This window comes from Drosophila innubila, chromosome X (assembly GCF_004354385.1).
Source record: "Drosophila innubila isolate TH190305 chromosome X, UK_Dinn_1.0, whole genome shotgun sequence".
NCBI classification, from domain to species: domain Eukaryota; kingdom Metazoa; phylum Arthropoda; class Insecta; order Diptera; family Drosophilidae; genus Drosophila; species Drosophila innubila.
This window is the reverse complement of record NC_047626.1, coordinates 11,457,494-11,473,973: the sequence shown is the minus strand read 5'-3', so window position 1 is coordinate 11,473,973 and position 16,480 is coordinate 11,457,494. Positions and strand designations below refer to the sequence as shown.

Below are 16,480 nucleotides of genomic sequence, written 5' to 3'. Positions count from 1 at the left end.
GAATATACACTCGATGAAATGCAGTGTAGTTAAAATTATGACAATCGATTTGTTGTCGATAGTGTAATCGTACTCGTGTCCACTTGCTATCGAATAGTAACACAAATTTTGCAGTGCTAGTGCAAGTGTCTTCTGTTTGAGAAATGCCAGAGAATTGCCAATACCGAAATTGATGTAGACGAATTCGCCGTGCGTTGCCAAGTGGAGTGTATTTATTTATACATACATATATCAGCAGGTTTCAGACGACAACGTCGACGCTTTCACTGCACACTACATACTACATAGAAAGGAAAGAAGAGCGGAAGAGTAGAAGAGCAGAAGCAGCAACAAATTGACTTCATCCTCCCTCCCTCCCTCTCTCTCTGTCACTCTCTCTCCCCGCTCTCTGTGCAAAGATGCAACAGAACGCAACCAGCAGTAATCCATTTTCGGTGGCCGCCTATGGCGATCGACCCCAAATGGGATTGGACGTGGAATTTGGTGCAGATCCGGCGAGCGGAGCAGCATTCTTTCAGAGCGATGGCCGCAAACATGATGATCTGAAGCAAATGCTGGATAGCAACAAGGACGGACTCAAGCTGGAGGCAATGAAGCGCATCATTGGCATGATTGCCCGTGGACGAGATGCCAGCGATCTGTTTCCGGCCGTCGTCAAAAACGTTGTCTCCAAGAACATTGAGGTGAAGAAACTGGTCTATGTGTATTTGGTGCGTTATGCCGAGGAGCAACAGGATTTGGCACTGCTCTCCATATCGACATTTCAACGTGCCCTCAAGGATCCCAATCAATTGATACGCGCCTCCGCTCTGCGTGTCCTCTCTTCCATACGGGTCAGCATGATTGTGCCCATTGTGATGCTGGCCATACGTGACAGTGCCGCCGATCTGAGTCCATATGTGCGCAAGACGGCGGCACATGCCATACCCAAGTTATACTCGCTGGATGCGGAGCAAAAGGATGAGCTGGTCACGGTTATTGAGAAGCTGCTCTCGGATCGCACCACACTGGTGGTTGGCTCCGCTGTCATGGCCTTTGATGAGGTGAGTACATCACAATTGTAAAAGTTCCTTGCTAACGGCGTGATTTATTTTGCAGGTTTGTCCGGAACGCGTTGATCTGATACACAAGAACTATCGCAAGCTGTGTAATCTGCTCGTGGATGTGGATGAATGGGGACAGGTGATAATCATCAATATGCTGACCCGCTATGCGCGCACACAGTTTGTTGATCCCAATCCAGATGAGGTGCACGGTCAAATCGATGGACTCGATGGCGATGCACAGGCCAATGAGCGTTTCTATGACGAGTCCTCCAATTCGAGCAGCGACGATGAAGCGTCCAGCGATGATGACGATGCCAAAGCCAACACCAATACCAATACCCAGACCAAATCCAAAGGCAAGGCAAACAATTCCAATTCCAATTCCAACTCCAACTCGAATGTGAACAACAATGAGAAGGACAACGACAACAGTAGCTATCACATTGATTTGGATCATCGACTGTTGCTCCGACAGACGAAACCTTTGCTGCAGTCTCGCAATGCATCCGTTGTGATGGCTGTGGCCCAGCTGTATCATCATGTGGCGCCTCGCAATGAGGTGCAACTAATTGCCAAGGCATTGATACGATTGCTGCGCTCCCACAAGGAAGTGCAGAGCGTGGTGCTCAACTGCATTGCGTCCATGTCCGCCAGGCGCAAGGCCATCTTTGAGCCGCATCTCAAGTCGTTCTTTGTGCGCACCAGCGATCCAACGCATCTGAAGCTCCTCAAGCTGGACATACTCACCAATTTGGCATCCGCCTCTAGCATTTCTCTAATCTTACGCGAATTCCAAACCTACATCTCGAGCAGCGATCGTCCCTTTGTGGCAGCCACCATACAAGCAATTGGACGCTGTGCGGCAAGCATTAAAGCGGTCACCGAGACTTGCCTCAGCGGTCTGGTGCATCTGCTCTCCAATCATGATGGTAAGTTCAGTTTTATACTCTGTTCTCGAAGTGTACAGGATATTATAACTTTATGATACAGACAGGATATGGCAATTGGTGTTGCCTATCTTTATATATACAACTCTTTTTGTCCTGACTGACTCACTGATCATTTCACAGCCCAAACATTAAGACCCAGGAAGCTGAAATTTTCACACCACTTAGCAGAAACAATTTAATCTTGCAATCAGATGGCGATTTGCGAAATTCTGATTGTAAGGGGGTCAAATTCGGGGTCAAAGATCACACATTGTGAAAATTGCTATAAAAATATATATTACATATAAAAGAAAATTCTTTGATTTTAAAAAAGATCTATTTATTAAGATCAATATTAGAATTTAAAATCTAAATTAATTTGAAAAACAATGCTAACAACAATTGAATTTAATGCTTGACTGAATCGAAACTAATGGTTATACACGAATCGGTTACTAATCGGTTATTGTGGTTTGTATAATTTCGGTTTTTTGGTTTAGGTATTATAAAAATATCTTGTTGCTGTTAGGTTTTCAGTTACGGTTAGATATCTCAATCGATTAATAGCAGTTATAGGTTTTGGTTTTGAATACTTCTTAATTCCTGATTTGAATAATTATTTTTGTTCCTTCTTCAGTAGTGTTTTAGCTTATTTATATGCATATTTATTTCGAATATTTGAATATGTATAAAATAATAGTCTTGATGCTTTCTTATTTATTTATTTTTATTATACTTATTTTAAATATATATACTCGTATATTGTATTTGTATAATTATTTCAATAATCGCATTGAGTATCTCTAACTAATTTATTTCTTTCGAATATTTGTATATTTTATTTTTATAAATATTTCTAAAGTCGTATTAGTTATCTGACCCAACGTTTGCATTCATAATTGTTTAAATCCCAATTAACTTGTCTACTTTCTTCGATTTACAGAGCACGTGGTGGCCGAGAGTGTTGTGGTGATCAAGAAGCTGTTGCAGAGCAAGGCGGCCGAGCATTATGAGATTATCACACAGATGGCCAAGTTGATAGACTACATCAATGTGGCTGCGGCAAGAGCAGCAATCATTTGGCTAATTGGCGAATACAATGAGAAGGTGCCGCTAATAGCGCCCGATGTGCTACGCAAAATGGCCAAATCCTTTGTGGATGAACAGGATGTTGTCAAGTTGCAGGTGCTTAATCTGGGCGTTAAATTGTATTTAACGAATCCGGAGCAGACGTCGTTGCTGTGTCAATACGTGTTCACGTTGGCCCGCTACGATACCAACTATGATGTACGCGATCGTGCCCGTTTCTTGCGTCAATTCATCTTCCCGGCGAGCGGCAGCAGCAGCGTACTTACCCAACATGCACGTGAGGTGTTCCTGGCGACCAAGCCGGCTCCATTGCCGGAGAGCAAGTATCGGGATAGCAATCTGTATCAATTGGGCTCATTGTCACACTATTTGAATATGCATGCCACTGGCTACAAGGAGTTGCCAGCATTTCCCACTGTTGCACCCGATTCCACAGTTCGCAACATCGAAGGTTACATGCAAGAGAAGTTGCCCAGCGAGAGTCCTGGACGGGGCAAGGCATCGGCAGCAGGTGCCACAAAGGAACAACGCGAAAAGGGCTTCCTATCCGAATCGGATAAGTCGTCGGCTTATTCCGAGTCCAGCGGCAGCGGCAGTGGCTCCAGCAGCGGCTCCAGCAGCGACGGATCCTCAAGCAGCGCTGACAGCGATGATGAGGCGAAAGCACAAACCAAGCAGACACCCAAGGCTGTGGCTATTGTAACCCCCAAGCTGATTGATGACAGCAGTAATCCTCCAGCTTCTGCATCTGATGTTCCATCTGCTTCTCCAGCTGCAGCTGCAGTTGCTCCTGCCACAGGCAATAATAATAATAATAATGCTGTCGAAGACTCTGGCACCTCGGACAGCGCCGAATCATCGATATACAGCGGCAGCAGCAGCGATGGCGACAGCAGTGATTCGGCCAGCGACACCGAACAGGAGGAGGCAGCTCCTAAGGCATCAGCAGCAGCACCAGCTAAGGAGAAGCTAGCGACGCCAAAAGCAACCACACAAACGGCTGTCAAAAGCAATTTAGATCTGCTGTTAGATTTGGATGACGTTCCACCCATCGGGCCTGTGATGACGCCCTCGCTAGGTGGCTTCCTCACACCTGGTAAGTAGCATCAATTAAAAACAATTGAGCAAATTTCTCCTTGGCACGCCAAAGATTTAATACCTGTGCAAAAAAGATTTACTAAATCTTTTTAAATAAAGTAACAATAATATATTTTTTTACAAAATGGAACCAAAATAAATAAATTTGAAGTCTTATTTTCTTATTTAAATAAATTGGGGATCGTTATCATTATACGTTTTATTTTAAAAGTCATATTTAATGATTATGTAATAATTATTACGATTTTCTTCGCCGATAATCAATATTTTTTATCCAAAAAAATAAAACTCAAAAATAATGATTAAATGATTTTTATTTTTTTTGCTCAAAATAAAACTCAACAATTTACAAATAATTGAATGCAGAATGTATTTAGAGGCCCAATCCTGATCAAAATGACATTATGACATTATGACAGTTTGAAGTTGGTCATACTACGGATTTAGCCACTTTACAAGTCAAAATTTTTGTTCAATTTCACATGATTTTTTACAAAAAAATGAAAGGTCTCAGAATCAAGTTTAAAGTCTTGTTATATACTAATTATGATATAAGGAGTTGATTAAAAGTGAAAAATTGAGATTTAAAATTTTGAATTTTCGAAATTTCAAAGAGGGGACCCTTAGCATCGAAATCAATATCTAGTAGAATCTAGAGAAAAATTATTTTTTTTTTTTAAATTTAATAAAATTTAAATGCAGAATGAATAAAGAGGCCAAATCATGATCAAAATGACATTCCGCTTGAAAATCGGTTCGGTTTTTATCAAGTTATGACAGTTTGAAGTTGGTCAGACTGCGAATTTAGCCCCTTTACAAGTCAAAATTTTTGTTCAATTTCACATGATTTTTTACAAAAAAATGAAAGGTCTCAGAATCATGTTTAAAGTGTTGTTATATACTAATTATGATATAAGGAGTTGAATAAAAGTGAAAACTTGAGATTTAAAATTTTGAATTTTCGAAATTTCAAAGGGGGGACCCTTAGCATTGAAATCAATATCTACTAGAATGTAGAGAAAAATATTTTTTTTTAGAATTTAATAAAATTTAAATGCAGAATGATTTTAGAGGCCAAATCAAGATCAAAATGACATTCCACTTGAAAATCGGTTTAGTTTTTATCAAGTTATGACAGTTTGAAGTTGGTCGAACTACGGATTTAGCCACTTTACAAGTACAAATTTTTGTTCAATTTCACATGATTTTTTTACTAAAAAGAAAGGTCTCAGAATCAAGTTTAAAGTGTTGTTATATACTAATTATGATATAAGGAGTTGATTAAAAGTGAAAACTTGAGATTTAAAATTTTGAATTTTCGAAATTTCAAAGGGGGGACCCTTAGCATCGAAATCAATATCTAGCAGAATCTAGCTGAAAATATTTTTTTTTTTTAATTTAATAAAATTTAAATGCAGAATGATTTTAGAGGCCAAATCAAGATCAAAATGACATTCCACTTGAAAATCGGTTTAGTTTTTATCAAGTTATGACAGTTTGAAGTTGGTCAGACTACGGATTTAGCCACTTTACAAGTACAAATTTTTGTTCAATTTCACATGATTTTTTACTAAAAAAAGAAAGGTCTCAGAATCAAGTTTAAAGTGTTGTTATATACTAATTATGATATAAGGAGTTGATTAAAAGTGAAAACTTGAGATTTAAAATTTTGAATTTTCGAAATTTCAAAGGGGGGACCCTTAGCATCGAAATCAATATCTAGTAGAATCTAGAGAAAAATATTTTTTTTTTTTAATTCAATAAAGTTTAAATGCAGAATGAATTAAGAGGCGATATCATGATCAAAATGACATTCCGTTTGAAAATCTATGCAGTTTTGATCAAGTTATGACAGTTGGAAGTTGAACCACTCTTTGACCTATCAACTTTACCACAACCGTACCAGTATAAACGTTTCGGTATTCGGTTCTTGATAGTGAATTTTCATTCGGTTACGGTTTCAGTTCCGGTATTAAAAATAAAACGGTAAGTTTCGGTTAACTGTTCCGGTGTTATTCCCTGAAAATAATGATAAATCACGTTAAACTCTAAATCTAAAAAATCAGAAAGATGAAGAGAAAGATAAAACTGAAATCCGTTAAAGAATCTATATATATATTATGAAATCCGTCTTGCCTGCCTTAATGCGTTTAACATTTTGTTATAATTTTATAATAAACAGAGATTTATACAGAGAGAGATGAAGATTAAAATGAAATTTCTTTACAGGCACACCGATGATGCCTGGTCAGGTGGCATTGCAGCCGCAGCAGGCGTGCAATCGCATTGAACTTGTGGGATCCTCGCACACGGAATTCAAGCACAAGGAGCTGCTTAACAAGGTGACGGGACATGGATTGCAGCTGTCGTATCGCTTCACACGTGCACCACATCTCTACTCGGCGGCCATGTGCTCCATTGAGCTGCAATTTCAGAATCGCAGCGATAAGGAGCTGACCAGCATACGGATGGGACAACAGACATTGCCACCGGGCATGCAACTAAGTGAATTTGCGCCAATTGCCCAACTGCAGCCGCAACAAGTGGCAAGTGGTGTGCTGGGTGTGGATTTCAATGATACAACACATGCCATTGATTTCGAGCTGTTGTCAAGTGGAGGAAGTGCCAGGATTCAGCTGAAACCACCGGTGGGTGAGCTGGTGCGTGCTGTGCAAATCGGCGAAAGTTGTCATCGCGAGGAGCGTTCCAAGTTGCGTGGCATGAACGAGCATCAATGTGAATTGCGTGGCGTGCAGCGTGATCTGCTCGATGTGATGGCGCTCAAGCAAAAGATCTACGAGTGCATCAATGTGGCACACACGTTTAGCTCTCCAACGGGACAGCTGCATTGCTTTGCCGGCCAGACACTAAGCTCCAAAAGTCTCGTCCTTCTCACGCTTCAATGGCAAACGGATGATGCACTCACATTGTTGGTCAACTGCGAGAAGATGGTCATCGGTTCCATGGTGCTCAACGAGCTGCGCAATGCTCTACAGCTCAGCTTTGCCATCTAAAAGACAACCCCCTATCATTGATGTCTAGGGTATAAACTATAAGTTGTGTTAACCTATCAATTGTCTCAGTTGTACTTGAAATTATTGAAATTGTTGAAATGAACAAATTAATTGAATCTTTGCAAAACGCTACATTAGAACAAAAGCCGCAACATTACGTAAACAAACATTATACAACTACATTATTAAATATCCATTATATTATACATCTTTCTATTAACTTAAGTTGAAACAAAATGCGATTCCAAAATTAAAAAACACAAGCAAAGTAAACAATATATGAACAATTATAATTATTATTATATATAAAAAACTTTTAATCAATGTTGTTGCCTATGCCAATTAATTATTGTAAACCGCATTCTCTCTGCGCGTGTATGTGTGGCTGTATGTGTGTGTGTGTGTGTGTGTATTTGTACTATAACTAAGTATGTAATGCTGTGTAAAGTGTGTGTTTTTGATGTTGTAACTCTGTTGCCTTTGTGCTCTATGCGGCCTTTTTCAAACTGTAGCAAAACAAAAAAAAGAAACAAAAAGACAAAGAAAGAAACATACAAACGCATATACATAAACATACTATATAGATCTATATGGATCGGGAGCTTGCAGCAGTACTAATTATCGAAATGTTAACCGAATTGTTGCCTAATTAACTCGCATGACACTAGAGCGATGACAAAACCAATTCGAAATATACTTTATTTTAATAATATATATCTATGTATTATTTATCGTATATATATATACTAATATTCTATATATGTGCATTTCTTGCCTTTAAGCATTGGCGGTTCTCATCGAAAAACATATGCAAAAGAGCATTTAATTATTTGCTTTTTTTTTATTTTTTGCCTAGCAAAGTTAGAAGGCGCAATCGGATATATGTGCATATGTATATACAAATGTATAATATATGTATACACTCGAGAAGACTATTGAATGCCAGCCAGTTAGTAGTTGAACCTATTAAGGAGCCTAGCTCCAATTTAAAACAAATTTTTGATATTCGCCACAACAGGCAGGCACACGATGTTCTATAAAACTAGTTATTAATGAACAATATCTAAAATGATACAGTATATGGTATATATTTGACTTGTGCCAGCTTATCTAAAGAAATCCGTTTCCTACGCCAACTTTTTCGAGCTCCCCCAATGAACTACTATTTAACATTTTCGAAGCATTTTTCATTTTGGCTTTAAAAAAAAAAAAAAAAGGCATTCGAAAATGAAGCAATTAAATGTTAAATATTTACATAAATCTTTTTTATATCTATTACTATTATTATTATGTTAATTATTGTAAGACATTCAAGTTTCAAATCTCAAGCGTATGTGTAACAAAATTCGATAAACAATAATTATTTTGTCAAAAGAAAAACATGCGCAATTATTGTTAAAAGAAGAGAAAATGTTGAAACAAAATTGAAAACAAATAATTATTAATATATTGTATGCTTTTTAAAACCTATGCAAGAAGAACTCTAAATCTATTGAAATAAATGCAACGTTTTAACAAAACTTGGAGATCTGACATTGGAACTTCGTTTGTACCTATATAGAAAGACTTACCAGTAAAAAGTGGCTCTGTGAAAATGAAACCCGGAACAGTTTCTAGAAACAGATAGTATAAAAGTAAAAAACAAAAATTCACTTCGTTTTTTTTAGTTTTTAATGTATCTTGTTTATTCACGCTTTTCTTGTTGCTTGCTCCGCTTTTTGTTTTTGTTTTTTTGGACACACACACAGAAGAAAGCCAACAGCAGAAAGACTACAATTCTTCATTCTTCTACTTCAATCTTTGCCTAACACACACACTCATAACTGCTGCTGGCATTTTGAAAGATAGTTTTTTTCTAGTTAAGTTTGCTAAGGTTTTAAGTTTGTTTCTTTTGTTTGGTATTTTTTTTTCATAGGTTTTTAGGTTAGGTTATTCTGGTAAACAGAAAATGACGTTAAGAGGGCACGGCACACATACATACTCGTACATAAGTAGGTAGGAATTACATACATAAATACATAGTTTATTTTGTCGATGGCAACACAGCCGCACAATATATTTTTCCAGCCCGTTCTTAATTTCACTTTCGCATCGAATTCATAAAAAGTAAAAGTAACATCGTTTTTTATATTCGTTTACAACTGGAATTTCGTGCAATACTTTTACGAACAGCATTTAAAATTGAAATTTCAGTGTAATTGATGTGAAAGTGAAATTCGGAACACGACTTCATTGTGTTTTTCTCTTGTCTCTTAGAATGCGTCGACTTTTTGTTTGCTCTCTTATTTTCATTATTTTTTTTTTTCTAATTTATTGTGATTTTGTTTTTCTTTGCTGAATTTGCACAATTAAAAAGCTCAATTTTATGCTTATTATATAAATCATCAAGTTTTACTTTGTTTCTTTGTTGTTTCGCTAGGTTAGTTTTGCATTTGTTGTTGCATTTATAAATTGGTAAGGTTAGGTTTCATTAAAATTTAACTGATGAAATTTAAAATAGCCATGACAGAATGAGTGTGAGAGTGAGATCGTGAGAGCGTAAAAGAGAGAGCTTGCGTGATTCTGACTGCTTGCATAGTAGCAACTGCAACGATGCACTGCTTGCTTGCATTCCTGCCAAGTTCAAGCAGTGCAGCAATTATGTCTTTAAGGGCTAGTTGCACTAGAATGAAAGATTCTTTCATTGTAACTAAGCCCTTTAGCAATTAATTTCAATGGGATAATACATAGTATGTATGTGTGTGTGTATGCGTGTATGTTTGACTATCAATGAGCAATGAGTACTATATTTGTATGTATGCATGTAGGTGCACTCATGGCCATGATAATAAGTCACCAGCATAATATGAACTTAAACTAAAAAAAGGACTTTCGACAATTCAACGATAAATATTCATGCTAATCTTGTATTTTATTTTAATTTAATTGTGATAATTAATCAAATTCAGAAAGCAGAGCTAACGCAAAAAATTGGGAATTTCAACTATTTTAAAGAGTTTTCCAAACTAATATAAAGGGTCTCCTTTAACTTAAATCTATAAAAACTAACAAAAAAAAAAAAAATAAATAAAAAAAATTACAAATATCTTGACCAAAGAATATTTAAAATTTGTGTAACTTATTCTAAAACTATTATTTTTCTCAATTTAGTACTCTGGTTTGTTTTAAAGTTTGAGGCAAAGTCATGTAAATTTTTTTTTTTTGCTTTTCAAATCATTTCAGTTTAAAGTCAAGTTATGTGGATGAACCTATTATTATGACCATGAGCTTATATAGGATATAAGATTAGGAATATAATTAGCATGGATGTTGATCGCATCAGCATGATAGCGTTAAATGATTAGTATGACAGACATTGCGTTGTTCATTTATAGGTAGGATTACGAGTACTCGTATCATCTTCTGCTTTCACTTTTCCTATAGTACTCGTAGTCGTACTCGTATAATCGTATATATTTTTTATATGTATAATATAATCGCGGCTTTCAATTTTGTTTTTGTTTTTTCTTTTGTTTTTAGACTTGATTTCATATAAAACTAGTTTGTTTTTAGTATATCTTTATGTATGTATGTATGTATATGCAGGTATTTATATGTATATAATTAGATTTATATATATATTTATTTATATATGTCTAGGGATGATTTTCAATCACTTATTGTTACGTACGGTGTTTGGTATAACATGCTTCGCTTGGACTGAGTGCCACATTATCTTTTGCTTTTGCTCTTGCTTTTCTTTGATTTTGCTTTTGCCTTCTTCTTTTTACTTATGTAGTTCATAAACATATAAAGCATATTTTTGTATATATGTATGTGTAGGTGTGTGCGTGTGTAGTTGTGAGAGAGTGTGTGTGTGTGTGTGTGTGTGTGTGCAAAGTGCATCGATATCAGATCATATTAATCAATGCTTAAACTCTCAATCTCCAGAACGGACGGAGTGATAAATGAACCTAACCTCACTTTTCTTTAAACCAATTCTTTGAGAAAGTGAACTTAGCTTGCAATCGATCGTTTTACAAAACTATCGATAGTTATCCACACGTAACTGTCATTCAAAAAATCTATAGTTTTGTACGATTATTGCTATCCATTAAAAGGGACCGTTATGCTGGCCGGGCCAAGAAGAAGAGCTTTAGAGTGAGAGAGCTTTTCTTTGAATTGCGGTTCGTTGCGATTGTAAGTATGTGTGTGTTAGTGTGAGCGTGTGCGTGTATAAGTTGCAATTGCTTTATTTCAGCCCGCTTTTTTCATGTACATGTTAAAGTTAACAGAAGGTGTAACGCGAACATTTCATTAGCTTATCGATTATAATAATAATGCTGATAAACTGAACTGATCTTTGTGATAAACAAAACTAACATCGACTTTAACATCCACATGAGAAAATCGAACATGCAAAAGTGCGTAAAGTTGTAAGTTTAATTTTCGATTTAAGTTTTTTTTTGGTTTTTGGGGTGGTTTTTTTTTTTTGGTATAACCTAAACACAATTGTAAGCTAGCTTTGGGTTATATTTTGTATATTATGTAGTATGCATGTATATGTGGGTATTATGCATGTGTGCATATCTGGCGGGTGGTAGGAGGCGAAAGTGGGAAAAGGGGGTATTAATGTAGATTTTTGATTACGCCTTTACTATTACAGTTATATGAGAATGTATGTATAGTATGTATGCATATAGAGACAGACACACATACATATGTATGTATATGCAGTTGTTCTATGTTATTTGTAGTATTAGCTGCTATATATGACCTTGCCCATTAGGTTAACTTTAGTTATTGTGACTAAGGCCGGCAAATCCATTTCGATGTGCTTAAAGTTTCTTATACCAATAGAGATAATGTTCCCCATCCTCGACCATTAGTTCATCCACACCTATAATATATATTTAAATGGATTTTATTTTTCGGGGATATATGATAAGTATGATTTTCAGTTCATCACTCACCAACAGGCGCAATAAGCTGATTCCCAGGCGTATTGTTCGGATCAGGTAACTCGGGCAATCTGTAGAGCAGCCAGTAGTGATATCTATATCGAGTGCACAGATTATTATTATCATAAAATTCTGATAGATAGGTGTATATTGTGGACTTCGGACTTACCCTCGTGGTTCCTCTTTCTTGCCATACAGCGTGTGCACGTAGTGACCATTGGGCCATTCGCGGGCCTCGAAAATGAATCTACAATGGTAAGAAAGCCGTTTTTTAGTGAATTCGCCTCTATTTTTATTCATTTTTAATCAGTTTTTAGCTGTAGCTTACAATAATTGAATAATTGTGACCTATGGCTATATCTAACATATGTCGAGTTACTAAATCAGGTACAAAAATTTAACATTATAGCTTAATTAAATCCTGAGAGAGTCCACAGAATTCAACAGTCCCTAATCTAATATAATAATCTCTAATCAAAATTTAACAAAATAGAAAGAATATGCTTTCAAAAAAAGAAAATATATTGGTTTCCTTGACTTCCTGACTTGATTCGACCTTTACTGAATTTTCCACTTGACACATTCTCAAAAACTACAAGCTGCCATAACTTTGTCAAATCTTAACCGATTTTCATGCGGAATATCAATTTTATTATTATTTGGCCTCTTATTTGTTATTGCTTCAAAATTTGAAAATTTAATTTTTTGTTCCTCACTGTCCATTTTGCATACTTTATACATCAAAAACTTCAAACTGTCATAACTTCGTCAAATCTTAACCGATTTCCATGTGGAATATCAGTTTTATCATTATTTGGTCTATAATTTAGTTCTGTATGAAATTTTTTCATTTTTTCCATACTTTCCCCTTGACACTTATCAAAAACTTCAAACTGTCAACCATGTCAATAATAATCGCTTAACGACCTATGAACCTATCGATAAGTAATCGATTACACTGACCTTGGATCCATTTCGGCGGCCTGTGTCATGGCCTTGAAAAAGCTCGTGTTCTTGGGCGATACCAATGAGAGGGAGAAGGCCTCGGTGACGTTGGATCCCACCCACAGTGTGTAGGTGTACGAGATGTTCTTGGCATCCGATTCCTCGGCGGAGGAGCTGAGTCCGAAGGGCAGGGCCAGCTTCGGTTCACCATTCTCTGCAAGCACAATGAGCGAGTGGAGATGATGTGCATTTGTATGTGTTAAATGGATAGGATGGGATGGGATGGATTACCTGTGGGATCGCTGCTCTCACGTATGACATGATCGCACTGGAGGGCACGCACTGCACCCAATCCCTTCCAGCCGAGGGCCAGAATAATGTCGGCGGTAAGGCCGACACCAATGTCCGGCTCCTGGCCATCCTGCAGCGGCTCCTCGCTCCAGCCGCCGTCGGCACGCTGACGACTGAGAATATAACGCGAGGCGGCCGTGCGATTCCAATGACCGGCCGGATCATACTCGAGATCCTGCAGAGCCTGCATGGCCAATGCTGTGCTCCGCAGCGAACCGAAGCTGCCCCGTTGATCCTGGAGACTGGCCAGTCCACGTGCCGGACGGCGGACAAAGTGCTGCAGATGACGATGCCGATGATCGGTGACAATGCAACGCAGCGCCAGGATCACCATCGCAATGGCATCCACACTCTGATCCGTCACACCGCTGGCAATGTCCAGAAGTCGCCGGATCTGTCGCTTGCGTACATGCGCCGCCGAGCTGCAGGCCGACAGCGTGGTCAATGCAAACTCAATGTCCTGGGCGGGCTCATGATGCTGCAATGTGGCCACCAGATCGTGTCCATGAAAATGCTTTGGATCCTTGCAGAGCGAACCCAGCGCCAGCACATAGCGCGCCAATTTGTCCAGATTGAGCGGCTTGGGCAGCGTATGATGGCGATCCAACATGGCCAAGATCTCGATCTCCATCTCCTTGACGGAGAGCGTATCCTCCAGCTCCTGGATGACCTGCATATGCGAATCGGCGCTATCATTCGGATCCCGTCCACCCGACAGCTCCTTGGCCAGTATGACAACGTGCGTATCATTGCCCCAGCCATAATCCGAGGCGCGTTTCTCCTTCAGCCAATCCAATGCACGCAATATCGCCTCCTGTTCGCCCTTGGTGGGCGTGGCCGAGCCAATCAGCTCGTGCGGTTGTGCTGATGGCGGCGGTGATTTTGTTGCAGCTCCTCCAGCAGCTGCTCCTCCTGCTCCGGCAGCAAGATCAGCTGTTCTCACATTGCTGCTGACGTTGCCTGCTGACGGCGACGGCGACTGCGCTGCAACTGCGACGCTGGATGTTGATTCCTGCTGTTCAGCTGCGGCTAAAGTTGCTGTTGTTGTTGTTGTTGTTGTTTTTGTAGTTGTTGTGCTTGTTGCTGTTGTGCTTGCATCTGCTGCTAATAAGGCTGCATTACTGTTTTTGTTATTGTTGTTGTTAGTGTTGTAGCTTAGCTCATAGCTGGCATCGTTGTTGTTGTTGTTGTGATTGCTGCTTGCTGTCAAATTTTCATAGTCACTAGCCAGTGACGGCGCTGTTGTGCTTGAGGTGACAATAACGCCGACACCGACGCCAGCGCCAACGTCAGCAGCGACAGCGGCAGCGGCATACGCTAACGTCGCGTTCTCAGTCAACGTTAGCGCCGGCAGCGTCAGGCAACTGACGATAAGCAGCAACAGCAGCGGCGAAAGCATCTTTGTTGTTGTTGTTGTTGTTATGCTGCTCAGTCAACTGGAAGAGAGGGCAAAAGCAAAGTTAGCGAGTAAAAGTCAGTGGTTGGCAATAAAGGCAAAATGAGGAGCAGCCAAAGAAGAAGGAGGAGGAGCAGCAGCAGAAGCAGAGGAAACGTGACAGGCAATGGAGGCGTTGCCTTGAACTGAATTTCCTGCACACTGAAACACACAGACACACACACAAACGCACACACACACACTTGAATGCAATTGCATATTAAATTTTGCTAACGTCATGCATTTATCGATAATTAAGACACAAGATCGATATTTCACTGCAAATGTGTGTGTGTGTGCGTGTGCGTCCTGCCCAACACACGGACAATTAGTCATCACAAAAAAGCAAAAAAGAGAAACACCGCTTAGTGGGCGGTTGCCGAGGGGGGTGTGGTCTGAGTTTGCTCTGTGTCTGTGTGTGTTTGTCGGTTTGAGCCTTCGAACAATAAAAGTTAATTAAGCGACAACCAAAGTGAGTGTTGTTCACGCTTACATAACACAATAATTATATACAGTATGTGAAGTAATTGTTTTAACAAAGAAAATATGCATGTGGATACCAGAAAATTGCAATTGAAAATCAAAATAAATAAACATAAAAAAATATTTTCTAAGTACAATTTACACATACAGTTATTTAAGCAAGTGTTTTGACAAACAAAGAAGTCCTTCTTTCTTTTTGTTAAAAATTCAATTTAAAATGTTATCAAAAGATTTTCTTGAACTACTGTATATGAATTTTATGCTTTGTCAAAACAATTATTTAATTTACTATTATGCCCAGCAAAAAAGTTTAATCAAATTAACAGCAGCAGCAACCACAATAAAGTTGCCGGAAAGTTTGCAATAACAGCAACAGTAACAATAACAACAACAACAAGCAGCAACAGCAATGGCGCCTGCTGTTTGCAGTCGCAGTCGCAGTCGTTGTTGCTGCTGCTTGCTCATAATTAACTGCATTTTGAAACACTCTCTCGCGCTCTCACAGACACTTGCTCAACTCTAACTTTATTATGCTGCCTGCTGCTACTGTCTGCTGCTGCTGCGCTGCTGCTGTGAGTGATGATGTCGCTGTCGCTGTCGCCTCCTTTACTTACCTGCGATGTCTCACTCTCGCCCTCTCTCTTCCACTCCCACACGCTCGCTCGCACTCGCACTGGCTGTCTGTATTTCTCTTTTGAGGCTGTTTGTATTTGTGTCTGTCGCCTATTATATCCTTTGTTGTTATTGGTCTTGCTGCTGCTGCTGCTGCGTTTTGTGTTGTTGTCTTGTCTTGTTACTGCTTGCTGCTTGATGTCTATTGATTTTTAATACACCAAAAAGGACTTGGCGACGTTTCGACGTTTGCTTAACTGCGTTCACACGCACACGCACACATACACTAACACTCACACATGCTCGCACAATCAATAAATTATGAATGACTAATTTTTGTTGTTGCCTTTTGCCTTTTTTTTATGTAATCGCGCGAATATAATGGTAGTAGCTATGTATAGTATTCGTAGTTTTATTAGTATGACATATGAATACAGTAGTAGATTAGCAAATAGTAGTATTTGTAGTTGTTGTGGGGCGGGTGTTCTAACGGGCTGAAGTAACAGGACTTTGTATTGGCAGCATTTCGGCCGCTTGC

At 38.8% G+C, this 16,480-nt stretch overlaps 2 protein-coding genes across 2 annotated transcripts; one reads left to right on the top strand and one right to left on the bottom strand.

Annotated features, from left to right (window-relative positions):
• Window positions 1–45: 45 nt before the first annotated feature.
• Window positions 46–8,696, top strand: LOC117782254 (AP-3 complex subunit beta-2). The gene is made up of 4 exons (XM_034619306.1): window positions 46–1,043; window positions 1,099–1,975; window positions 2,919–4,160; window positions 6,392–8,696. The coding sequence occupies exons 1-4, from the start codon at window positions 399–401 to the stop codon at window positions 7,174–7,176; spliced, it is 3,549 nt and encodes a 1,182-aa protein (XP_034475197.1). The 5' UTR covers window positions 46–398; the 3' UTR covers window positions 7,177–8,696.
• Window positions 8,697–10,808: 2,112 nt separating this feature from the next.
• On the bottom strand, window positions 10,809–14,700 carry LOC117786250 (uncharacterized protein CG3556; the record flags this gene model as incomplete). Its single annotated transcript, XM_034624407.1, has 5 exons — window positions 10,809–12,055; window positions 12,129–12,211; window positions 12,286–12,363; window positions 13,080–13,275; window positions 13,353–14,700. Coding segments are annotated over 5 exons (1,767 nt in total), but the record flags the coding sequence as incomplete, so codon positions are not given.
• Window positions 14,701–16,480: the final 1,780 nt, after the last annotated feature.